Consider the following 25,941-nt stretch of genomic DNA (forward strand, 5'->3'; position numbering starts at 1 on the left):
GAAAAGGCTAGCGAACAAGAAGAAAGCACGTTCGGGAGGCTCAGTTGGAATTGCTCCCTGAAAGATCATAAAGCTCTCCCCACTGCCTAGGCCTCTTTTGTCTCCAAAACCCTCTTTATAGACTGTTACACCACTGGCCATCCCATCTGTGACACAGTCACCCCCATCTTTCCCAGTGTGCTCTTCCTTTCTTACCGTGACCTTAGAACCCAAAGGTTCTGCCCTTGGCCAGCTTTTGACTCCGCACTCTCTCCTAGAGCAATCGGTTCTCTGTGGGGTTGATTTTGCCCTCCAGGGGATATCTGACAATGTCTGGAGATATTCTTGTTTGACACAACTGGTGGCGGAGGTGTGCTACTGGCATCTAGTGGGTAGAGGCCAAAGATGCTAAACTTCCTACAATGCCAAGAACAGCCCCTCCCCCCACCTCACCCATCCCCCCCAACGACAAAGAATATGCAGACCAAATGTCAATGCTGCCAAGGTTGAGAAACCCCGCCCTCCCTCTGGAAGTGCAATCAATGCCTTTACGGTTTCAATAGCCATTTATGGATGATCCCCAAATCTGTACATCTCTGTCAATTGCCACTGCTTCCTCTCCAATACCCTGGGCAGTCCACAGACACATCCGACAGCCAGCCCAAACCCTTTATTTTTTCCCCATGTTCCTCCTCCTGGATAGTACTCCCATTCTATCAGTGTCCCAAGTTAGGAACCGCTAAGCCATCCTACACACACAACGGGACATCACTAAGTCTTGGTCATGTCTCTCAAATCCACCCCCTCCTTTCCATATCAGCTTGTGCTTCCTAGGTAATGCCGGGCATTATCTCTTCTCTGAACAATTCCAGCCACCTCCAAACTGACCTTTCTTTTCCCATCCATTCCTCCTGGGGTTACTTGTTATCTTCCCAAAACACTGACTCGAGTATGCTGCACCTCCAGAGTAGAGCCCAAACTCCTTAGCATTCCAAGATTGCTGTCAACCTGCTTTTTGAAGCTTATCTCTCATGAGACTCACCTCCCAGCCCCCCAGTCATACTAAATTACCTGCCCTTCCCATAACACATCATTCCCTTTTATACCTTTGCTCGAGTGGACTTGTCTCATGATGAGTGACTATCCTCCTTCATTCATCACTGCCTATGGCAAGTCTATTCATATTTGAGACATTGCTTCCATGAAGTCTTCCAGATTTCCCCACTGAAGTTAAAGTCTTCCTCTTCTGATCGCCATCACACTGTATCTTTTATAGAGCCTATAATATGCTTTGCCATTAACTACGTACACATTTGACTCCTCTGAGACTCTAAGCTCTGTGAAGGCAGGGGCTGTGTTTTTACTTTGGTACCCCTCGTAGAAAATAACATATATCCTGCATGTAGTAGGCACTCACTAAATGTTTAGGGTATTGAATTGAGAGATCTGAAAGAGGGCTTCTTTCTCCACAGTGCAGACAGAAAGAGAATTTTTATTAGAAAAGAACCATGAAGAAATTCCTTTTGTAAATTTTGGACTATTTTATGGATAAATGAATGTCTGATGTCATGAGTCTCTGTATATTGGTCCTGAAAGGATAAACTGGAAATCAACGCCTTGAACAAAAACAAGTTAAAATCATGGGATGGAAAGGTGAAGAGTTAGCACAGCTCATTTACTAGCTGTAGTTCTCTTACACAGAATGCTCTCAGTTCACCCAAGACTATTGAGAACTTTTGATTTCCCTCTCTCCTCTCAAAATTTTACTCATCTTTTAAGGCCCAAGTTTTCAAAAAAACTTTCCTGATTTCTCCAGTCATAATTCATTTCTTCCTCAGTGCTCCTGTAGCACTTTGAACCTCACTTAATACTTATGACTTCCTACATTCTATTATTATTTTATTATTTCTATATATTTTTATTATTATACTTCTATAGGACAGAGGCCACAACTTAATCATTTCTGTTTCCTCCTCTGTAACTTGTCCAGTTCTTGGCACGTAACAGACCATCAACACTGAACTTAATGGAACCATCTAATTTTGAGTGATCCTGGAAGATCTAGCCCAAACTTCCCAACCCACACTGTATTCATTTGGACTGGCTTTGACAGTGGATTAAGAGATCCATCCCCTAAATAAATCTATGGCTTCCAAAGTGACTTGGCCCCCCTTGCCTATTAGGATGACCTAGAAGTGGGCCAGACCCTCAACAGCAGGAACACTTGTTAGCCCAGTAATTCCACCTGCCAAACACAACTGTGCCCAATAACCTCTACTTTTCCATCTACCCCTGCCGCCTTTTCCCTTTAGGATAGTGGTTGTCAGCACACGGTCCATGAACCCCTGGAGTCCTTAGGGACAAAACTACTATAATAATACTGAGATGTTATTTGCCTTTTTAACTGTGTTGACATTTGCACTGATGATGCAAAAAGCAATGGTGGCAAAACTGTTGGCAACTTAGCAGGAGTGAGACAGTGGCACCAAGTTGTAGTAGTAGTCATTGCATTCCTTCCTGCCATGCGTTTGCAATTTAAAAAAAATGCCAGTGGGCAGCCTAAAAAGAAAGTAAAAATAGAAAATAAAATGCCAGTGTCAATTAAGAACATCCTTAATGAAGAAGTACAAATTAATAATTTTATAAACTCTTGACACTGGAATACAGATCTTTTTACTATTTTGTGTGAAGAAATGGGAAGTATGCATACAATGCTTCTGCATACCCAAATACGATGTTTCATAGTTTCTAAGAAAAAGCACTTGTGCGATTAAACGGTGAGCTCAAATCACCTTTGTTTGTTTTCAAACTAAGACTTTATTTTTTTGAGTAGTAAGGACAGTTCCCATACACCCCTCATGCTCTCCCTGTTTCTCCTATTACTAACATCTTGTATTAGTGCAGTATATTTGTTACAAGTGATAAGCTAATAGTGATATTATAACTATTAACTATATAGTTATATTAATAACTATATATTATAACTATAATCATGGTTTACATTAGGGTTCATTCTTTATATTATACATTCTATGGGTTTTGACAAATATATAATGACATGAACTCACCACGACACCATTAGAGTATCATACAGAACAGTTTCACCCTTCTAAAAATCCTCTGCGCTACATTCTTCTCTCCCTTCCTCCCCCCCAATGCCTGGCAACCACCAATCTTTTTGCTACTTCCATAGTTTTGCCTTTTCCAGGTTATCACACAGTATGTAGCCATTTCAGATTGGTTTCTTTCAGTTAGCAATATGCACTTAAACTTCCTTCATGTCTTTTTGTGGCTTAATAGCTCATTTCATTTTATCCCTGAATATTCCATCATATGGATGTGCTAGTTTATTTTACCCATTCACCTATTGAAGGACATTTTGGTTGCTTTCAAGTTTGGGCAATTATAAATAATGCTGCTGTACATTCACGTGCAGGTTTTGTGTGGGCATCAGTTTTCAACTCATTTGGGTAAATAACCAAGGAGCACAATTGCTGGATCATATGGTAAGAGTATGTGGAGTCTTGTAAGAAAATGCCAAAACTGTCTTCCAATGTGGCTGTACCATTTTGCAGTCCCACGAGTAATGGAAGCAGAGTTCCTGTTGCTCCACGTTAAGAGGCTCTGCATTTAAAAGAGCTGTGTAACTCAGTGAAGCAATGTTTTCCAAATGACCATGCATATTTTACAAAATCATGCGTGAGTAAAAGGTCCATTCAAAGCGCAAGATATACCAATGATTTTAATGTAATAGAGCATAAAGTTCATTATATGATTTTCAATTTCACATCTGACTAACCTTTAAAAAACGACTACTTGTAAGTTTGGGTGTGGTACAAAAGAATATCCAGTTATCTAAACAGGCTATTAAAACGCTTCTCTTGGGCTTCCCTGGTGGCGCAGTGGTTGAGAGTCCGCCTGCTGATGTAGAGGACGCGGGTTCGTGCCCCGGTCCAGGAAGATCCCGCGTGCCGCGGAGCGGCTGGGCCCGTGAGCCATGGCCGCTGAGCCTGCGCGTCCGGAGCCTGTGCTCCGCGACGGGAGAGGCCACAACAGTGAGACGCCCGCGTACCGCAAAAAAAAAAAAAAAAAATAATAATAAAATGCTTCTCTTTTTTCCAACTAAGTATCGGTAAGGCCAGGTTTCCTTCACATACTTCAGTCAACACCATTTCACAACAGATGGAATGCAGAAGCAGATACGAGAATCCAGCTTTCTTCAATGAAGCCAAACAACAAAGAGATTTGCATGTAAAAGAATACTATTCTCATGTATTTCCTTGGTATGGAAAATATACTTTTTCTCTTAAAAAGGTTATTTATATAAACATGTAATGGGTTTATTACTTTTTTCTTTTAGTGAATCAATACATATTTTAAACATTTCTCAGTGTAAATTTCCAATACGGTAAATATGGGAAAATATAACCCATTATAAACAAAAGCTCTTCAGGGTTCTCCATAACGTGGGTATCAGTGTAGAGGGGTTCTGAGACTAAAAAATGTGAGAACCCCTGGTGTAAGATGCCTTCCTCTGATCCTGCTGGTCAATCCCAGTGCAGAGAATTAGATGTTACAATGCTGTTCAAGACTCACCTCTCTTAAGACTTTCCTTGATCGACCACTCTATTCATTGCCCCTACTCTGCATACCCTCTGCAGCTATGTTGTTCCGGTTTCCCCTGCTGCTTTCAAACCTCTGGTTCATGGCAGGTACTGGAAGAGAGAATAAAGAAACTTGCACACAGTCTCTAGACCGGGGCAGCCCTTCCAGGTGCGTCCTAATTCGGCGGGAACCTCTCTGGGAAGAGTCTGACATTTGCGCCCTCGCTGCTCACGTCTGGAGAGGCCTAATGGGTGCGGGGAGTGACCCAGGGAAGCTGCGGGATCTCGGAGTCTTCTTAGGTTGAAAGCGCGGAGAGGAATCGGGAGGCCTCAGGGAAGAGACTGGTCATTCGGTGGAAGAGAGGCAGGCCCGGTGACACCTTCTCTCCTCCTGGGTCACCGGGGAGGCCGGGGCCTGACGACGCCCCTTCGCGGCCGCTTCGCCCCGCCCCAAGGCTCCTCGCTCCTCCCTCTGCCGCCAAGCAGGGAGCCCGGCGCGGCCGACTAGGGCTCTTCACGACAGTCCCGGCACTTTCCGGCCGGCCTCGCGGGTGCTGTTGTGTCGAGGAGGCGGGACTTAGGGGAGTTTTCCCTCGCGACGCACCTACTCGGACGCTGTCTCTTGGCCGACCTACCTCCCCGAGGCCATGGCGGTGTCTGCTCGGTCTGCGCTGTCCCCGCCCGACTCAGGTAGGGTCAGAGCCCCGCCTTGTGGCGGATAGAGAGGGGCGCGGGTTTCAGAAGGGTGGGGGCCGGAGGGGCTTCCCTGTGGGACCTGGGGAAGGGAGCCTCCGATGGGAAGGAGCCGTAGAAAGAGATTGCAGTCTTCGGCTTCGGGGTAGTGATGACATTCAGGACGCTTTGCGGCTAGAGGGCTGCTGTCTGAGAAAGGTTCTGGGGCATTGGGGGATCCTGGAGGAGGGGCTGCACTGCAGGGATGTTTCGGGTAGTCAGAGATCAGTGGAAGAATCCAGGTAGGCAGAAGACCTGGGCCTGTGATTTCTGTGATTTGAGGAGGAGCCTATGTTAAAGCATCTCCATTCCCATACGCGCACCCACAACTTTCTCCATTTATCGGTTGCAGATAAAGTACAGAAAGATAAGGCTGGACAGACCTCAGGGCGCCGTCAGGGCAGCCGAATGGAGAAGCTCTTGGGTTTTGAGTGGACAGATGTGTCCAGCTGGGGGAAGCTGGTGACCCTGCTGAATAGACCAACAGATCCTGCAAGCCTGGCAGTCTTCCGTTTTCTCTTTGGTAAGTCCAGTTTCTGGGAGGGGCCAGCATGGTTGGGGATGGGAAAATGACAATCGTCCCTTGTCCATTTCTTGTATACTTACTTGCTTAGTGGACTTACCTTCCTTTTCCTAAGAGCTGAAGTTACTGATATCCTGGAAGAGGTCGTTGTGACCCAGTTTTGTCTCCGATTAGGGTTTGGAGACCAGAAATGCTTTGGTCTGAGGCTATAGGAAATATAGACGTAGAGGAACAGGAACCCATTTTATTTGTGGCATGAAGTTGCCCAGTAAGTATGCTAAGGACTAGACTTTAGAGAAATGGCAGAGGTGACAGGGCAGACATTTAGGCCGTGACTCCCTAATCCAGATCTTTCTAACTCATAGGCCACAGCGTGTATGTTTGGAATGGGTTACAGATATGCTGAGATATTACTCCCTGTGCTTCTCAACGGGGAGTGAGTTTGCTCTCCAGGGGACATTTGGCAATGTCTGTAGACATTTGTATTTGTCACATCTTGGGGGTGGGAGGGAAGGGGAATAGGTGGTTACTGGCATCTACACAGAAGCCAGGGATGCTGCTGCATGACCTATGAACCACACGGTAGCCCTCCCAGCAAATAATTAACCAGGCCAAACTGAATAGTCCTGGGGTTGAGAAATCTTGCCTTAACTGGAGATGCCTTTCTGGCCTGAGTACCCCTTCTCTTTGCCCCAGTGTGCTGGCCAGACACTGCTCTGCCAGGTGTGCCAGAAAGTAAAAGAGGTTGAGGAGCACCACCCCAGAGCACTTTCTCTAGCCAGTAGGGCAGACCTTTACAAATATTACTATCAAATCTGAACAGCTTTGATCGCATTTTGTACACTTCTTTCATTTAATCTTCTCTGAAACCCTGCAAAATATTATGAGCCCCCTTTCACAAATGGGGAATTGGCTCGGTGAGGTGCAGTGGCTGTCTGAGATCACACAACTGGCATAATGCCTAGCACAGAGTAGGCGCTCTGTGGTTATTGTTGAATGAATTCTTTCCGGGGTTTGGAAAGAAGTCTGACCCTGGAACTGGGCGTGCTCGACTGTATTCCAGCGTGTTCCACGGCTCGCTTTGCTAAGGCCTAACGGCCCCCTCCCCCTCTGCCTTCTCAGGGCTGATGATGGTGCTGGACATTCCCCAGGAGCGGGGGCTCAGCTCCCTGGACCGAAGATACCTGGATGGGCTGGAGGTGTGCCGCTTCCCGTTGCTGGACGCCCTGCAGCCACTGCCACTTGACTGGATGTATCTGGTCTACACCATCATGTTTCTGGGTGAGGGAAACTGAGGAGAGATGGGAGTATTGACTGGCCTACCCAAAACCCAGAAATACAAAGCATGCTGGTGAATGACCAAGGTCTTGGGTTTCTTATTTCACTTCCTCTGTGACTTATAATTTCATCCTGCTGACCTATGTGTCATGTGAGCTGTGACCCCGTAACTCTGTTTAAAATGTTGAAATAACATTTAATTGAAATTTATTTTCACCTGGTTATAAAATGTCTGATGACCTTTCCTAATCCTACCCACAGCCTGTCCCAGGGGAACTGGGCCTGTAGTGCCCCTCTGACCTCTTAATCCTCTCCCCCACAAATCCCAGGGGCACTGGGCATGATGCTGGGCCTGCGCTACCGGATAAGCTGTGTGTTATTCCTGCTGCCATACTGGTATGTGTTTCTTCTGGACAAGACATCGTGGAACAACCACTCCTATCTGTATGGTTTGTTGGCCTTTCAGCTGACGTTCATGGATGCAAACCGCTACTGGTATGAGTCTGGGGAAAAGAGGCAGGGGTTGGCTGCGTCAGGATGGTTACCAGAGATAGGGGCCCGGTGAGGTCCTAGAATTTGTCCCAGCAAACGTATTTTCAGCCATGCGTTGCAGAGTGTGGTTACAGGGTGACACTTTGATTTGGATGGATTTGGGAGAGGGAAGGGTCCGTGAGGTTGGGGCTCTTGGGGTGACAAAAAAGCAAAATGGCTCCATTCCCACCCCTTCACTCTTTCCCTATCTTCCCAGGTGCCTTGATCTATCCACTTCCTGTAATCCTCTTAGAGAGAAGAAGAGAAGACTAAAGCCAGACATAGCTGTTTTCAGATACTACAAGGGTGGTCATGTGGAAGAGGGAGCAGACTTTCTCTGTGTGAGCCCAGAGGGGCAGAGTTAGAGCCAAGAGTAGAAGTTGCTGTGGGGCAGAGTCATGTCAGAAGGAGAGGGCCCACCAGGGCTGCTGAGCAGTGCTGTCCCGGGAGGAGGTAACCCTCCTCGACCTCTGGCTCAGGTGACCATCTCTCAGGGGAGATGGAGAAGGGATTTGGAGGCAGGGTGGCAGGGCAGATGACCTTTACGGGTTCTCCCATTATTAAGTGAAAAGCGAGTATGAGCTGTCAGTAACATGAGTATAGGGGGGAAAAAATCTCAAACATTGGATTTGTTGGTGATTTATCAGTCATTAATTAAACTTCTTTCATCAACACACACATGCAGATGCTCCTTTTGTAAACCTTTACATTCATTCAGAGTGGCCAGCTGTCATCACAAAGAGGTACTTTTGACAGAATACTCCTGAAAAGTCTCATTTTTATGACTTTTACACAGTTTGAAAAAATATCCATCACTTACTGAAGGCTTTCCACGTGCCAGGCACTATGCTAAACACTTTTAATTTTTCCACTTTATAACCCCATGAGGTCCATAGTGCTGTTCCCATTTTATAGATGAAGAAACTAAGGCTTAGAGAAGTAAAGGACTTGCCTAGGGTCACATAGCATGTAAGAGGCGTAAGTGAGACTCCAGGTCTCCTTAACTACAGGCTCCCATGCTCTTGACCACAAGTGTAAGCTGCCCCTTTCCTGGCTTCTCTGCTCATTCTGTGTCTTCTTGAAAACGTACTTTGCTTCTGCCTCCCCAGAATACATCTAATCTTAGGAGCCTGGTTTTATCAGTTCTTAGCCTAGGTAAGCTGTTAGCAGGTACCCTCTGGCACTAGATCCTAGCATCTAGGTCTATGAAGTGTCAGTTTGTCTTAGAAATTGAAACTTGTTTTTAAATGCACTATATATATTTTCATACACCTTTAGCTTTTCAGACGTTGCCTCAAATTCGTTCTTTTTCATATTCAGCCATATTCTAGCATTTTAGTCTTGTTCCCAATCTATTTCTTTAGGAGAAACTAATTTGCTAACTAAACGAATGGTGAACACTGAACTTTCCGTTGTTATAACTCACTAGTAATATTTCTGTTGTGACTTAAAATAGTCGTTGTTGCAGTATGCTCATATAATTCTAAAGGACCTCAGAATAGCCCAGAGGACCAGAGAAGGTGTGGGAGACATCCTGGGATAGAGAGAGCATTACACTTAAAAAGCATTTCTACCAGTCCCAAGGTAGAAATGGGACTGGACTAAGAAGCTGTCCTCTATCCTTCTCCCCCTCGCTGCAGGTCTGTGGACGGCCTGCTGAATGCCCGGAAGCGGAACGCCCACGTGCCCCTTTGGAACTATGCTGTGCTGCGTGGCCAGGTACAGGATTTCAGGAGAGGGGGAGGTGTTCTCAACAGCCATTGTCAGCACGGCCGTTCCACTGCCAGACTAGGCTCTGCTCTGCCTCCCTGGATCTTCTCTTTTCCCCCTCTTGCTGGAAAGCTGGGCTGGCCTTCCCCTTGTTTCCAACCCCCTAATCTCTGGGGTCTCTCACCTTGTCATAGAAAGAGTCGAGCTTTGTTCCCGCTGGATTAGAATCCTCATGAGGAAAGAGTAACATTATGACTTTCCTTGGTGCCTAGTACTGTGCCTGGCATCTGTAGGATGTCGGGTGAGTGAATATATGAGATGAGTGAATAGAAGAATGGATCTAGTCTCCCTTGGGCCGTGAACTGGCATCAGAACTGATTTGTGACTGTCTGTAGGGGACAAGGTTCTGACTTTGTTTGAACATTTGTTTTGTGTTTGCAGATCTTCATTGTGTACTTCATTGCGGGCGTGAAAAAGCTGGACGCAGACTGGGTGGAAGGCTACTCCATGGAATACCTGTCCCGGCACTGGCTCTTCAGTCCCTTCAAGTGAGCGGCAGGGCAAGAGGCCTCATGTGGCCCAGGTGCAGAGTGGGGGGCTTGACTCCCTCAGGTCTGCAGTCACGGCTGCTCTTCCCACTTTGCCTGAATTTGCACGTGTTTCCCTCTGTCCACTCATCTCCCTGTTCAGCAGAAGGCAGAGTTGATGGTATCAAAAGATCTAGGCCTAGCTGCCCCTGGGAGACTTACAGTTTGGGCGGAAACAAAGGGAAAAGCAGTAAAGGAAAGGAAAGCGCCAGGGCTAGGTGGCTTGGTGAGTGAGGCAGTGGCCCCAGCAGTTGCTGTGGTGGTGCCTCTGTCCTCGGGTGGCCACCCCAGCCTCTCGCCGGGACTCCTTGGCCGGCGTGCGGAGCAGATGGGCAGTCGGCGCCCCTTACCCCGACAGTACCATTGTTGCCAACTCTTTCCAAAACAGAGCTGCTCCTCTCTGACATTACTCTTCCTCCCATTTCTTCTTTCCTCTTGTTTTACTTTGTTCTTTTCCCTCTTTCCTGTCATCTCCCAGTTCCTAAAGTTTGACACCATGATGTTGTTAGCCAAGCGTTCCCCTATTACAGTTTCTTCTCATGTATAACCTCCACGAAGAACCTGCCCGCCACAACACACACTGCTCAATCAAATTGTGCCCTCGGAGATGCACTCTTGCTTATTACATAGGGTATGTTGAAAAAAGATGGCCACCTAAAGTACGTGGAAATGAAGAGGGGTTGGAAAACCCTACCAGAGGATGTCTTTGTGCAGAGTTCTTCCACCCACCTGCTGGGGTGGATCCTGCAGCAAGGACAGGGTAGCAGAGGTACATCTGCTGTGAGTGCGCTGTGAGTGCTGGTGCCTGACCTTTGACCCTGGTGTCCGCAGATTTGTATTGTCCGAGGAGATGACTAGTCTGCTGGTGGTGCACTGGTGCGGACTGCTGCTCGACCTCTCTGCCGGTTTCCTGCTCTTCTTTGATGCCTCAAGATCCATTGGCCTCCTCTTCGTGTCCTACTTCCACTGCATGAATTCCCAGCTCTTCAGCATTGGTCAGTTCCTGTACTCTGGTGGGAAATAGGAAACCACAGGTGTGAAGGGGAGGGACGAGCCAGCGGCACGTGTGGCAGTGGGAGGTGGTGACAGGGACGGGCGCCAAGCTGAGCCGGATACGGTCTCTGTGAGATGGAAACAAACAGGGAGGCGGCTGGTGGCTTCCGGGCTCAGCAAGCACGTTGTGTAGTAAGTTTCTCCGGGGAGAAATAGACTGGCATTGAGAACTTCTTTCATCATCAGTGGAGTACCTGGGAAAGGCTGCCTAGGGGAAGGGGGTTGAGGCGATTACCCACGTTTTCCTCCGGCCAAACTCCCGACATGCTGGTTTTCTCCCTGCTTTTCTAGGTATGTTCCCCTATGTCATGCTGGCCAGCAGCCCTCTCTTCTGCTCTCCCGAGTGGCCTCGGAAGCTGGTGGCTCACTGCCCGAAAAGGCTGCAAGAACTGCTGCCCCTCAGGACTGCCCCCCAGCCCAGTGCTTCCTGCGTGTATAAGAGGAGCCGGGCCAAAGGTGGTCAGAAGCCAGGGCTGCGCCATCGGCTGGGCGCCGCCTTCACCCTGCTCTACCTCCTGGAGCAGCTCTTCCTGCCCTATTCCCATTTCCTCACCCAGGTACGTGTGGGCTGGGGGTTAACCTTGGGCAGCGGTGGAGGCGACGGCAACCGGGAGAGAACAGGGCTGGTCTTGCAGACCTCTCTTGGTGGAGGATGGTGTCAGCGTGAGGACCATCGAGCTGATTGCCGCTGCCCTGCCTCCTCAGGGCTATAACAACTGGACAAACGGGCTGTACGGCTATTCCTGGGACATGATGGTGCACTCCCGCTCCCACCAGCACGTGAAGATCACCTACCGTGATGGCCGCACCGGCGAGCTGGGCTACCTCAACCCTGGGGTGAGATGTCTGATGCTGACGATTTACTGGCCTTCAGAGGCCCCCTTGAGCTTTGGGGTCTGGTTTGGTCGTAAACACAATTACGAAATAAAACACATTTGGGCCCACTCTGCCCTTTCTCTGGAGCCCTGTGGAGCGCTTCTTTGGTGGGGGTTGAAATAGGGTGATGTCGTTCACTTCCCTGAACTGAGATGAGATTTAGGAAAGGTGAGTACCACTAGCCCAGCAATGAGAAATTCTTCCAGCGAGTTTTGTGTGGTTTTGTTGTTGTTGCTGTTTCTCTGTCAGAACTGGCAGCAGGCAGGGGTCTCTCTGTGCCGTTGGCATTGCATGACCTATCCAGAGGCTCCATAACAATGAGGTGGGACTAACGTGGGGGTTTGGGGCAGGTATTCACACAGAGCCGGCGTTGGAAGGATCATGCGGACATGCTGAAGCAATATGCCACTTGCCTGAGCCGCCTGCTTCCCAAGTACAATGTCACTGAGCCCCAGATCTACTTTGATATTTGGGTCTCCATCAATGACCGCTTCCAGCAGAGGTGGGCAAGGGGAGCAGAGAAGGGGGAGAAATGAAGTCCAGCTCTTTCTGCCAAGATGAATAGCCCATGCTCCCCAGTGTTGTCTTGCTTGAAAGGCTGTCCTCGGGTGCATGTCCCTGTTGACCTGGTTGTGGGCATAGCTGATTGCTTCCAGCAGGGGGCACCATCATCCTGAAGAAAAGGTAATGCACTTATTCTTTTCGAAGCTGTTATCACAGCTCTTGTCAGGTGGCCACTAACTCCCACTCTTCCCAGTGCTGCAGAATCTCTTTCCCCTCCTCTCTCTGTCCCAAACTGGCAATAACATGCTGACGTAGGCCATTTCTTCTTTCTGAAAAACCTGTTTCTTCTATCTGGGAACAGTGATGAAAAGAACAGAACCGGAAATGCCAGTGCATAGGTGGCTGTGGCCTCCTTAGAACATGGTTTTCTTTCCTAAGGATTTTTGACCCTCGTGTGGACATCGTGCAGGCTACCTGGTCCCCCTTCCAGCGTACACCTTGGCTGCAGCCGCTACTGATGGACCTGTCTCCCTGGAGAACCAAACTACAGGAAATCAAGAGCAGCCTGGACAACCACACCGAGGTGGTCTTCATCGCAGATTTCCCTGGTACGGAGGAGAGCAAGGAGGCTTTGCTGTCTCCCTCTTGGCTTTGTTGGCCAGGGATATGGCGTGTGATGGAGTGGGGAGGGGCCTCTCCTGGTGGGAGGAAGATTTTTGAAACCCGAGGTGGGGGGTGTTGGTGAAGGTGTGATTTCTCTGTTCCGGCTGGGGGTGAGTTCACTCCACCATGGGGTGGGTTGGGGAACTCTTGCCTGACAGGGCTGCACCTGGAGAACTTTGTGAGCGAAGACTTGGGCAACACTAGCATCCAGCTGCTGCAGGGAGAGGTAACTGTGGAGCTGGTGGCAGAACAGAAGAACCAGACTCTTCAGGAGGGAGAAAAAATGCAGGTATTTTGCTTGAATTAACAATGGTAGAGGGACCACCACTTCCCTGGTGGTCCAGTGGTTAAGAACCCACCTTCCAATGCAGGGGACGTGGGTACCATCCCTGGTTGGGGAACTAAGACCCCACATGCTGTGGGGCAACTAAGCCCGCCCGCGCCACAACTACTGAGCCCACGCCACAACTAGAGAGCCCGCGTGCCACAACTACTTGAGCCCATGCGCCCTGGAGCCCGTGCGCCGCAACTAGAGAGAAGCCTGCGTGCCACGATGAAGGTCCCGCTTGCTGCAACTAAGACCCGATGCAGCCAAATAAATAAATAAATATTAGAAAAACAAAACAAAAATGACAGAATAAAACAATGGTAGAAAAGTTTAGACTAGTAGAGTTGATTTATTACAGACTCAAAATACTTTAACATAACAATAATGCAGTGGGAGCTCAAAAAGCAAGGGCCCCAGGGGGGCTGTGAATAGCCTCATTCAGGGTTCTAGAGGTCAGTTCCTTTAGACTCTAACACACAAGAAAAAAGACGTCTGGGGCGGGGTACAGTGTAGGGAGGCCATAGGCTGGCTAGGGAAAGGCTAGAGAGTGAAAGAGATCTGTTTCTTCCCTCTTTTCAGTTGCCTGCTGGTGAGTACCATAAGGTGTATACAATGTCACCCAGTCCTTCCTGCTACATGTACATCTATGTCAACACTACAGAGCTTGCACTGGAGCAAGACCTGGCATACCTGCAAGAATTGAAGGAGAAGGTGGAGAATGGAAGTGGTGAGTATATGAAGATTTGGGCTGAGATAGCCCGCTTTACAAGAAGTCAGTGTTGTGAGTGAGGATCTAGCCATTAAAGAATGAACTTGAAGCGTCTAGCTGGGGAAAGGGGAGTTCTAGGAGAGAGAATGCTCTCTCTCTCTCAGTGATTCCTCTTTTTGCCCTCTTTCGGGCAGAAACAGAGCCTCTGCCTCCAGAGCTGCAACCTCTGCTGGAAGGGGAAGTCAAAGGGGGCCCTGAGCCAACACCGCTGGTTCAGACCTTTCTTAGACGCCAGCAAAGGCTCCAGGAGATCGAACGCCGGCGAAACGCCCCTTTCCACGAGCGACTCCTCCGCTTCTTGCTGCGAAAGCTCTATGTCTTTCGCCGCAGGTAAGTTTTACCCACAGCAGTACGTGTCTTTGCCATTAGATGTTTGCAGACTGAGTAACTTTTCGCTGGTGAGGGTAACAGTAGGGACTGTTTCCCAGGAAAGGACAATCCAGTGCTAAATTCCTCCCTTTTGTCCTCTCCATTCTCCTCTCCCTGATTGAATGGGAGAGTAAGTGGTGTCTGATGGCCGCCTCTTGTTCTGCCTCAGGTTTTCTCCAGCCTCCCTGTGGGTTATTCCTACCCCACCCTGGAGTCCTCTACCAGACTGTATAAGGAGTGGGGTGCCTTTCCAACTGGGATGTTGGGGTGCTTGAGGGGAGAGTCTCATTTATGCCTGGGTGAGGGGATAGGACCAGGTGTCCCCTAAGGGCTTTGGCCAGAATGCCTATGTTGAAACAGGAGTTTGGATTGCTGGCTTTTTCCCTCTTTTTCAGCTTTCTGATGACTTGTATCTCACTTCGAAATCTGGTATTAGGCCGCCCTTCCCTGGAGCAGCTGGCCCAAGAGGTGACTTATGCGAACTTGCGACCCTTTGAGCCAGTTGGGGAGCCGAGTCCTTCAAACACAGATTCTTCAAATCCTAATCCTTCTGAGCCAAATGCTGACACTGTCCACTCAGAGTTCTGAGGGAAGCCAGATGTTGGGTACAGATATAGGAGCAGCCAGTTACAAGACCATTACCTATGCAGTGGACATCTGAAAAATTCAGATTTTTTTTACATTTTTCTTCCTTATCCATAGCTCTGATAAATTCAGAGATGATAGATTAGAGGAACCAAGGAAGTAAAGCAAGTATAAGATTTATCAATCCAAGGTTGAGGGGCCTGGGGAGTTAAAAAACAACGTGAAAATGTCTTTCTAGGATGAAAGGGTAAGGATCAGGTTTAAAGTGACTGGCTCCTTGGTGAAAGAGATTTAATGTTCCATGATGAAAATAATAGCTGGCTGTTCTCAAGTGCTTGCTATATGCTAGGCACTGTGTGAAGCACTGTTCCAGCATTATTACATTTAGTCCTTAACGGCCATAAGCCCTATTTTATGGTTGGGGAAACTGAGGCTGAGAGGTAATATAATTTGCTCATAAGACATATACCTAATAAGGGATGGACTGATGGTTTGAACCTCAAGTCTGTTTGACTTAAAGGTCCTGCACCCTGCTGCTTGTAGTTTTCAGAATCCTTGACAATAATGTAGCTTAAAACTTGTCCAATTATAAAGTGTGAGTAGGATGGTGATCAGGTTTTAAATGCACAGAGAATAATTTTCTCTTCACTGCGATTTTGGTTCCTTCTTTGTTCCTATTATTTATACAGCCAGTTTTTCAGTAGCAGTCACGAGCATAGTTAGAATAGCAAAAGAGTTAAACAAATAATGAAATTTAGGTGATTAGTAGTGGTATTTACCTACAAATAAGCTTAGTATTTAGCATTATTCTAGCCTTTAATGAGCAGGAGGTGATGTAAAGTAAGATTTAACCAAACGTGGTGAGGGATTAGGGAATGTTGACAGTCGCTTTGTAGACTCTGGATGTAGAAAGTTTGGATGTGATTTAGGAGGATCCTCAATGCTGTGAAAATTCAAAGGCCTGGCCCTGGGCTAGGAAGTTAGAATGCAGAGTAATTAAAAAGGAAAAGACAAACTAACTAAAAAACAGGCCCTGCTTGGGAGCTCATGGTCTTCCAGGCAGAGACGTCAGTAGACTGGCAGTCCCAGTAACTTTGATAAAGGATCGCATCTGTTTTGAGGCTTCTCTTCGCATGCTCCACTCCACCCAGTCTCAGGGTTCTTTCCTAGGCAGCTGCCTTCTCACTGTACACACTTGGGATGATTATGCCTACTCCATCGTTTCCAGTGATGCTGCTGCTTAGGTTTCTTTCCTGTGCCCTAGACCTGCATATCTAGCTAGCTCCAGCTGGATATCCTACAGAGCTTTCAAACTCTGTCATAAACAGAACTTGCATTCATGCCCAACTCAGACTTGCGTCTCCTTTATTAGTGAATGGCAACTTTTTTTTTTTAACCAAGCCATCTGTGAGTCATCAGCCTTGACTCTTCTTTTCCTCACATTTCTTGAGATTTCATGTCCCATTAATTAGTTCTGCCTCCTACTTCTTGGACCTATTGAATTCATCTCTACCACCTCTGTTCTTTCAGCCTTTATACTGGAATCCAGTTAGGGACAGACCAGAGCAGGGCTGCCATGTAGTTGTGCAGGTTGGGGCTGAATAAGGGCACCCAGCTGAGGCCAAGTGGGGCCTGGCAGTAAGTCCCTCTGATTCATACAAGGCATTTTGTGGGTCAGTGATGGCTGTGCCACAGGGCATCTTGCACCGATGTGGGGGAAACACTGGTTTTCAGTCCTTTTGCAGATCTCAGCGACACGATACACCTTGGCACCACGTCCTTTCCCACAACTGCTGCCCACAGCCTCCTTTTTACTTGGTTAAAAAAACAAACTCTTCACTTCAGAAGGAAACTCCTGCAAAAAGTATCTTTCTTAATACAGGCAAGGATGCTGCTTTCCTGCAACCTGTCTCGTTTTCCAAATGAAAATGTTGGGGTGGGATGAAGAAAGGTGCTAGTCTAATACTGGTTAAGAAAAGCTGTTCACTGGTGAAAATCTGGGTTATTCAGATTTCAGTATTCAGGCCCTGGTAATTGTCCTTTTCGCCAGAAGGCTTTGCATCCTACCCCGAGCATTTAGATCTTCTGTCCCTGACCAGTGTCATCCCCCTTGAAACTCTGTAGAAAAGTATGATTTTCAACTTAAACATGAAATAGGACATTTCCTTCTATTAACACTTTATGCTTTTGATTCTCAGCTGTAATCACTTCACCTCTTGCTGTTTCTTGCCTTTGCTTCTACTCTCCTCCCTCAGCTGGTTAATCCCCACCTCCACCCCGCGGCTAGGTAGAGGACAAGCCACCTTGAAGGTCACTCTCTTTAGTCTGCAAACTCCTTGAAAGCAGTGGTCATCCTAGTAAATAAATATTGAACCGAACCTCAAAGCAGTTCTCTCTCTGGTATCACTTCACCAGCCTACAGGCATGTACTCATCCTCATCCCATTTGGTCAAGATGGTTAACTTATCTTCAGATAGCAATGCAGTGATCTAAAGGCTTCTTGAAACTTTTTCTGGAGTTTTTCAATGTCATGCAAAGTTGAACTTCTCAAGTTTCAGAGCAGGTCAGAAGATTTAACCTTGCCTTCCCTTCCAAGTGTTTCTAAACTTCTAAGCCTCCAGGCAACCAGGTATAAGCATTCCTTGGGCCTCACGTCTGCAACAGCAGAGCACAGTGAAGTGTTTGAACCACGTGATCTCATACGTGCTGGTATGAACATGTGCCAAGTGGCTGCTAGGCTTAAGGAAGGATGGTCCAAGCTCTGGCTGATGAACCTTCTACAATTTTAGAATAAGCTTTTCTCTCACCACTGTTTAAAAACCCTTTTCAAACTGTAGTATGTACTGAACATGTAACTTGCAGCCTTTAACACCTGTTTATATAAACGGGAAACTTAAGGCATTAAATAAACTCTCTACATTTTCAAAAAGATGAAAATTGGCTTAAATTTTCTAAAGTGAACATTATCACTCCTTCCACATTACACTCACGTTAATGATTTTTATGCCCTTAACCTTAGATAATTTAAAACACTGCTGATGGTGTAGATCTGGCTGCTGTAATAAGGAGCTGTGAATTTTGCCCAGTGTATTGGCCAAAAAAGGCAGTGCTAGACAAACTGAGATCAAACCTTGAACTTCCTTAGTGCAAGGGATATGATTTACAAACTGCTTGCAGTCAGGATTGAAGTGATTTCCCTAAACCATGGGTGGGATTACGATTACTCAGGGTTAAAAAGTATGTTCAATTCATATTCATACCAAAACACTTAAAAGAATAATGGACACAGGTTAAGGTAGAACCTAGCATTTTATTTAGATCTTCATTAAACTGTTGGAATTGAGAACCAGACATACGTAATAAACCTCCAAAAATAGATGCTGAAAGGCACTTTCTGCTTAGGGCAAGCAGTCATGGAATAAGCATGTAAACAAGCTGGCTTCTCTGTACCACACCAGCCAAGTCAGCTTTCTCCATGGCCAGCTGCACCAGCTCTGCCCTCCCTTCTGTTAACACCAGCCAGAACCCCTGTAGGTCTAACCCAAGGTTTTTCTGTAGGACACCTTGGCCTACCTGGGAATGCTGGAAACATGTTAAAGGAATCATGGTGTTGAGGAAAAAAAAAAAAAAAAAAAAAAAAAAAAATTTAAAAGCTGCCATCTGAGGTGATGGCTTCTCTGTACTTACGCCATACCCCAGAATACAATAAATAAGCAATTAGAAAATGTTCAAGTATGAAGGGATTTCCTCCTCCCCGCCAAAAGCACTGCTCTCTGAAGGAAGCTGGTTTCTCTGTAGCTACACCAGCTGTTCAGAAAGCTCATTGGACCTGGTTTTGAAAACAAAACAAAGTTAAAACCCTGGGAGGACTTATTGTGCAGTGTGGAGTGCTCAGTCTTTCTTATAAAGAAAAAAAAAGTTATCTGGTACCAAAGTGTGCAACCTACAGACCCTCAGGTACAGCCCTGTGACTTCTTTGTATGACATCACAAGGGTGCCAAGTGCCTGTTTTTCTAGAGCTAGGAGTTGGTGGTTTGGCTAGTGCTGAAACCATGCATAGGATTGATTTACTAAATAAAAACCTTATTACGTACGTCCTCCAAAAGACAGCTGAAAAGTGGAGAGATTTTGATTTGGTGCTGTTTAAGAGATGGCAATTAAGAGCATAAGCACCAGGGAGATGGTTTAATGGTAACTGCCTTTTTTTTTTTTTCCTTTCTCATGTCAGGCTAGAGCTCCAACTGGAACTTGCGTTACATGCAAGAATGATTGGATAGAGAACACTCCCTGACAAAGAGCTACATAATTAGAAATGGATCAAGTTAAAGGGAGGATAAGGGAAGGCTTCACATTCATAATAGAGCTCAAGACATTACAAATTCATGCTGACAGGGCTGTGGCATTGCCAGACAGAGGCTATAATGGAACTACAAGTACTTTACGTGCACGTTACAAGGACATTTTCAGCATTTGGTGGGAAAGTCAATGCAATTAGGATTTTAGAAGGTTGGGTGATAGGGCACAAAGGTTCAATTTCAAAGCATTGTTTACTACAGTGCTGTTGGTTTGTTTCTAGGCAGTTACATGGATCACCTATGCTCACTAAATTCATTATAATGGTGAACAAAACACCTAGGGACAGAATAGCAAGCCCAACTTACAGTCCCCCACACAAGCTAAAATTCATGTCATTGACTAGAGTGACTGCAACTGATCAGGAGCTGAAAGAGGACAGGAAAATTTAGGAAGAAGGGCCCTTTCCCTCAGAGCTTGAAGGCTTCTCTGTAGCCTACGCCAACAAGTCTGGGGAAAAAAGGCTAACACTTTCAATATTTAAGCTTTTTGGGCACTTCCCATGGGAAGCTGTCCCTACCAAAGTGGCCATAGGCTGCAGTCCTCTGATAAATTGGCTTCTTCAGATCCAGATCCCTGGAATATACAAGTCCGTAACTTAATATGTAGCATTCAATTAAATTAAAGCAAAACAATCAGCAAGACTCATTTTCAAGACTTCTGGCAAATGAGTTCAGTTCTCTGGGGTATGCTAGGAAAGAAGTTTGTGGCAAAAGTGTTTGTTACTTCCCTGGTGTCCAAACTCCTTGCACAGTCCTTATTAGTAACTATAGTTCTTGTTTTTCCGTCCCTGGCTCAACAAATATGAAAACTTGTCATTATTCTGAGACATTGCAAGTGTCAAAAGCTCATCTAAAATCATGGAATACTTACCGAGGTCCCATGCCCACACCCTACCATGGTTATTTTCTTTGTAACAGCCATGCCCATTCATCTGTACTAAAATTTCTTTTAAGTAAACATCCCTTAGGTAACAGGAGCACAAAGCCTATATCAAATGTGGAGGACTTTCTAGGGTGGTTAGTCTAAGCCATGCAGCACTGTAATTTTAGAGTTTTCCTAATAATTTAAGCCTTTACTGACGGCAATTTAAAAATGACATCAACACATTCTAGGAATTACCATGTTTCCCCACTCCAGTCTTCCTTCACACCTTCACTTTCTCAGATTTGAATATATCAAGTATATATACATACACACCCACACCCTCAATGTTTTTCACTAGCAATAGTCTTTACCATCTTTACCTGACAATGACCCCAGGGCGGAGGTCAAAATTCTTCTTCACAATCTCTAATAGCTCTCTCTCACTCTTCTGAGAGGTGCCATAATGGAAAATGGAGATAGACAATGGATGAGATACTCCAATAGCATAAGAGACCTAAAAGAATTTAAATGTCGCAAGAGTCAGTGATCAAAAGACCCACATACTTGTGTAATACACTGGTATCAAAAAAAGACAAGTAGATAACTGCTAAATGCCCTCCCGCTTACATGCCTTTTAGTCAACCCAGTTATATAGAAGTATATACCTGAACAAGAACCCTTCTGCACAGACCTCCTTTAACAAGGGATTTTGCCACCCAACGAGCAGCATAAGCAGCTGAACGGTCCACCTTGGTATAATCCTTTCCTGAAAAGGCACCTCCTCCATGAGCTCCCCAACCACCGTAAGTGTCCACAATGATTTTCCGGCCAGTCAAACCAGCATCACCCTGAAATTATAGGATTTAAGTTACTTTATGCCTAATCCTTTCCAGTGGTTCTAGATCAGGCTTGTTAAATGGTTATTCAATATCACTTGGCAAATATCCTCAGAAGAGGCACAGGTAGGCTTCAAAAACCCTAGGAAAAAGGTGGAAGTAGCCAAATTTTAGCAAGTAACAGAAGACCCAAAAAAGCAACTGAATTGACATTGTAAGACCTTACCTGAGGCCCACCAATAACAAATCTGCCACTTGGCTGCAGATGATAGATTGTATCCTCATCAAGATACTTTGCAGGTACAACGGCTTTGATGACTTTCTCCTTTAGGGCATCCCTCATCTCATCTAGACAAACTTCTTCATCATGCTGAACAGATATAACAATTGTGTGGACTCTGATGGGAAGCACAGCACCTCGGTCCTGCATATACTGCACAGTCACCTTGAAAGTGAAACAGATCATCAGAACATCAATCTATTAAACAATAGCTTTGTTCCTGATTCTCTACCCTACATTACAATACGGAGAACAAACCATATTCTTCTCTTAGCTTTAATCAAAGCACCTTACTGAAGTCCTGTGCCAATGTAATGTGTGTAGTTTTGACACTCGTCACTTACTTGAGTTTTAGAATCTGGGCGTAACCAAGGCAAAGTGCCATTCCGGCGTAGTTCAGCCAGTTTGGCATTGAGCTTGTGTGCTAAGACAATGGTTAATGGCATACATTCCTCTGTTTCATCAGTGGCATAACCAAACATCAAACCCTAAAAAAGGAAAAGTTACCAATGCAATCAATCCAAGCTTTAGAATTTAATGTTAGAAGAGATGCAAACAGATGTCTACCAAGATACCTGGTCTCCTGCACCAATGTCTTCCTCATTCCGATCAAGATGAACACCTTGAGCAATATCTGGTGACTGTTGCTCCAAGGCCACTAGCACGTTACAAGTCTTGTAGTCAAACCCTATAAACAAAACGATGTTTTTTTGGTTTGTTTTTAAAGGGCCATAGCAATACTTTGTATTTACGACAAAGTAAATTTGTCATTTTAAAATTATCTGGAATTCTAAATGCTGCTAGAGAAATCAAATATACCTAAAACTTAGTACTTTTAAAGAATAGGGCTGGAACAAAAACACTAAAAATATACAAGCAGAATTAAATATTCCCAGGAACACTCTAGAAGATATAGCTAGAGAGGACTGAAAAAAAATACCTGGAAAAATGAGGTTAGAAAGCCCACTCATTAAAACACACCTTTGGAAGAATCATCATATCCAATGTGCTTAATGGTTTCACGAACCACTTTCTGGTAGTCAACAGCAGCTCTGGACGTAATTTCCCCAGCAAGAAGGATCATTCCAGTTTTAGCAACAGTTTCTAGTAAAAGAGAGGTTCACAGTCAAACATCACTTTTATGAAGTAATTTTCATGCTACCTTTTCATCAGGTGATAAAGCAGTGTTCTGAACCTACCACAAGCCACTTTGGCATCAGGGTCCTGCTGAAGGTGGGCATCAAGAACAGCATCACTAATCTGGTCACAAATCTTATCTGGGGAAGAAAAAAATTCCTGGCTTAATTTCTTTAATTCACTGATAATGTCATGTATGTCATGCCCCCTTCCCCTATAACTACAGCTGGGAAGATCTCTGTGTTTTCTTTTCAAAAAACTGTGGCAGGAATTCCCTGGCAGTCCAGTGGTTAGGACTTCGTGCTTCCACTGCAGGGGGCATGGGTTCAATCCTTGGTCAGGGAACTAAGATCCTGAAGGCCGCTTGGCAGGGCACCCTCCCCCCACCAAAATTGTGGCAAAACCTATACAGCATAAAATTTACCAATTTAACCATTTTCAAGTGTACATTTTCAGCGACATTCCAAGTATGGAGATCTTAACCGCTATACTGCTTTCGCAGAAACCATTTCCCTGAAGAATAAATGCTGGATATAGTGCTACATGTTTCCTAACTTGACACCTTGTTCTTCATATAGCTGTACCACAGATCACCAATTCAGATAAGCCAGCAGAACACCCAGCATGTTTAATACATTTAAGCTCATTGCAGTATATGCACTTTACACCTTTACAAGGACTTCAGTCCCATCTTTAAAGTATATCAGACATTTTGAAAAATTAAGTTCCTAGGCAAAAACAATTTCTATTGTTAAACAGGATAGCCACATAATGGAGATTGATTAAATGGAAGTAAGTAGAAAGTGTTTTATCTTCCATTCAAAAGCAAAGCAAGGAACATTTACCTTCACAGCATTAATTTTCAAAGACAATGGTACTTACATCTTATCCCCCGAATTTAAATTTTTCATTATAAATCTAACCAACCAGAAAGGTGAACCGTTTATCAGTCTCTCCCTGATTCTAAGGAACGCCAATTAGGGCAGTGAGAAATAAAGTCAGAGTTAAATGATGAAAGCAACGACACTTCATGAACAAAGGGAATAAAACGGCATTTGATTTTGTGTTAAGAGTAATCCAGGAACAAGAGCCGAATAGACTGGAAAATCCCCAAATGTATTCTGAATCCTTGCTGATCTTCCCCTCACTGTACTGCCCTCTATTAAAAATCAGGAGAACAGAAAAAAACCCCGAATATCACTTTCCTAAATTTTCTATAACCATCTAAAAAAAACTTAAGCAAAATGTGTACCGCAGTCCAGTCAGAGGCCCAGGACAATCTAAACATTTACAAATGCCTGCAGCTTTAAGTTAATAAAAGGCGGTTCAAATACACAGTGCAGTTCTCAGCGCTGGGGGAAAACAAACAAAACCACCCACACCACACCTGACCTTCACTCATCAGGATCTCGGGGTTTGTCCTCTCCTCTACCACTAGGTTGCTCGTGGGATTTCATCATAGGCACAGTAAGCTTGCTAGAGGGAAATGGATCCTTAAACCAACAGACGAGGCATCTGTCATTGTGGTCATCCCAAGAAAGGGCTGGACCCGTCTATTAGAATAACGATCTTCACTAGGTGAGGTTTTCAGGCTGGGATCGAAAGTTCCTTGAAATAGCTTCATTCGTTCACGTGTAAATTGATCGCCATAATGGCGGACCGGTGGACAAAGCCCGGAGGATGATATATGGAGTAAAAACCTTGCCTAACAGTCAGCCCCAACGCAATGGCGCCATACACTTAATTCATGCTTCCTATCCTTTTCACGCACGATCCAAATAAGGAATGCCTCCTCCGACAAGCACTATATTTAGTTGGAGGCTGTCACCTTGACGCGAGGCCATATACCGGCTAAGGACATATCGCATTCTTCGGTGTAGCCAAAGAATTAACGGGAAGAGCGGAGGCCCGGTGCCCCGGGCCACGCTCTGCAAACCAGCCGGCTCCCTCGCCCAGAAGCCACATGCGGCAAACACGTGGTTGAGGCTGCAATGCGGGGCGCGCGCTCTCGCGGGCCGGACGCGAGCACGCGAGGCGGGCCGCCCACTCGAGGTGGCTCGGACCGCAGGGCGGGGAGAAGGAACTAGTGCCCTCCCCGGCTAGAACACGAGCGGCCACGGCCCCCGCCCTTCTCGTTTTCTGGAATCTTCCGCATGCCGGGGCGCGCGGCCGGATGGGAGGGGAGGAGAGAGGAAGGGGGGGCGGCGGCCACGCGCTCGGCAGCGGCAGCGCCACGAGGAAGGCGCGCGGCCGCCGCTCTTTCCACCAGCAGCCGGGAGAGGGCCACCGGCTTGGGCACCGCGGCCGGCGGATTCTGCCGGCCAGTCCCGACCCCGCGCCCCGCCCCTCGCTTCGCTTCAGGCCCCGTCACCTCACCTGGGTGGCCTTCCCCCACAGACTCGGAGGTGAAGAGGAACGTGCCCTCCTCGATGAACGCGTCGTGGAAGCCGTTGAGCTGCCCGTTCATGGTGGTGGCGGTGAGTGAAAGTGGCGTTGAGGAAAAAAAGCGGCGAGCCGACAAGTGCGAAACGCGCTAGCAAAAGACCGCGTTCTTGTCAGCTCGAGCGGGCGGCGCGGAGCAAACGAGGTGGCGGGCAGCGCGGCCTACTATTTATACACGGCGCCCGCGCGCGCCCGGCTCGGGCCCCGCCCCTCGGCGCCGCGCGCCAATGCGCCACTCGCGCGGGGACGGGGGAGGGGAAGGGGCGGTGCACCGAGGGGAGTTCGACCGAACCATTCTGCCAGGCAGGGGGAAGGGAGCGGAGGTAACGCGCCCCTCTCGCGAATATTCGCCATCTTAAGCACTAATAAGGAGTGAGGGGAAAGGCAGTATACTGGGTCGTTGTATGCTTCCGTGTTCGACGTGGGAGGAAGAGAGACAAGGGCTTTATGGGCCTGCTCCCCTGTGCTGTGACAATGGCACCTCCCTTCCGACCGTTGGCCGGGCTACCTGGCCGCTAGGTCGCGTCCCCCAGCGGGGGCAGCGGGAATCGTCGGGGGTTTTGTCCTCTGGCTCTCCCCGAGGGTCTTTCCGGCTGCCCTGCCTGGGGATGCCCGGGTGACAGGGAGCCAGTGGCCCACAGCCACGTGAAAGTGGCCATCTTGGCTGGTCAGCGTACGATCCTTCGCACGGCCTTGTGCATCCTCGCCCTGAGCGCAGCCGGCGGCTGGCAGCCCTGCGGGGGGCCGTCTAGTTGCTGGCAATTTCTTGGTTAATGGTTCTGTGGTGAAAATGGCCGAAAAGCGGAATAAAGAGAGTTCTGTCATCGATTTCAACGATTGCCGTCCCCCTTCCGCCCCCAGCGCTACAGTTTCTGAGAGAGGCCCTCACTCTTTGTGGATCCTACGGTGGAGGCCGCGCTCGGCCCCTTGGCTCC

General features: G+C 46.9%; 2 protein-coding genes and 1 long non-coding RNA gene across 4 annotated transcripts in view; 2 read left to right on the plus strand and 1 right to left on the minus strand.

The window, feature by feature from the left end:
• Positions 1–5,125: 5,125 nt before the first annotated feature.
• On the plus strand, positions 5,126–18,743 carry GGCX (gamma-glutamyl carboxylase). 2 transcript variants are annotated; one of them, XM_019942174.2, is made up of 15 exons: positions 5,126–5,273; positions 5,668–5,838; positions 6,961–7,119; positions 7,446–7,611; positions 9,288–9,366; positions 9,799–9,905; positions 10,776–10,939; positions 11,289–11,554; positions 11,703–11,834; positions 12,224–12,375; positions 12,816–12,985; positions 13,199–13,329; positions 13,948–14,095; positions 14,272–14,467; positions 14,902–18,743. In XM_019942174.2, exons 1-15 carry the CDS (start codon positions 5,231–5,233, stop codon positions 15,092–15,094), a joined length of 2,277 nt encoding a protein of 758 aa, XP_019797733.1. In that variant the 5' UTR covers positions 5,126–5,230; the 3' UTR covers positions 15,095–18,743. The 2 variants fall into 2 exon arrangements, with proteins under 2 accessions (XP_019797733.1, XP_019797734.1); XM_019942175.3 differs by lacking the exons at positions 12,224–12,375; positions 13,199–13,329; positions 13,948–14,095; positions 14,272–14,467; positions 14,902–18,743 and having other exon boundaries at positions 12,816–12,954.
• MAT2A (methionine adenosyltransferase 2A) lies at positions 18,708–25,075 on the minus strand. Its single transcript, XM_004313874.4, has 9 exons — positions 24,941–25,075; positions 22,627–22,704; positions 22,409–22,531; positions 22,003–22,115; positions 21,772–21,915; positions 21,374–21,592; positions 20,977–21,159; positions 20,692–20,825; positions 18,708–20,020 (listed from the first exon to the last, which is right to left on the minus strand). Exons 1-9 carry the CDS (start codon positions 25,029–25,031, stop codon positions 19,918–19,920), a joined length of 1,188 nt encoding a protein of 395 aa, XP_004313922.1. The 5' UTR covers positions 25,032–25,075; the 3' UTR covers positions 18,708–19,917.
• LOC109551032 (uncharacterized) overlaps positions 24,900–25,941 on the plus strand; it is a 69,050-nt gene continuing 68,008 nt past the window's right edge. Inside the window, exon 1 of the long non-coding RNA XR_012325630.1 lies at positions 24,900–25,041. This is a non-coding gene — a long non-coding RNA (uncharacterized lncRNA). The remainder of the gene's footprint in view (positions 25,042–25,941) is intronic.

The sequence above is a fragment of the Tursiops truncatus genome, chromosome 14 (assembly GCF_011762595.2).
Source record: "Tursiops truncatus isolate mTurTru1 chromosome 14, mTurTru1.mat.Y, whole genome shotgun sequence".
NCBI lineage: Eukaryota > Metazoa > Chordata > Mammalia > Artiodactyla > Delphinidae > Tursiops > Tursiops truncatus.

Coding starts and splice junctions, on each gene's coding strand:
- GGCX (XM_019942174.2), top strand. CDS start 5,231: ATGGCGGTGTCTGCTCGGTCTGCGCTGTCCCCGCCCGACTCAG. Junction 9,367..9,798: donor ATGCTGTGCTGCGTGGCCAG/GTACAGGATTTC, acceptor TTGTGTTTGCAG/ATCTTCATTGTGTACTTCAT. Junction 9,906..10,775: donor TGGCTCTTCAGTCCCTTCAA/GTGAGCGGCAGG, acceptor TGGTGTCCGCAG/ATTTGTATTGTCCGAGGAGA.
- MAT2A (XM_004313874.4), bottom strand. CDS start 25,031: ATGAACGGGCAGCTCAACGGCTTCCACGACGCGTTCATCGAGGAGGGC. Junction 22,705..24,940: donor TGTGGGGGAAGGCCACCCAG/GTGAGGTGACGG, acceptor TTTCTTCCCCAG/ATAAGATTTGTGACCAGATT. Junction 21,593..21,771: donor GCCCAGATTCTAAAACTCAA/GTAAGTGACGAG, acceptor TTCACTTTCAAG/GTGACTGTGCAGTATATGCA.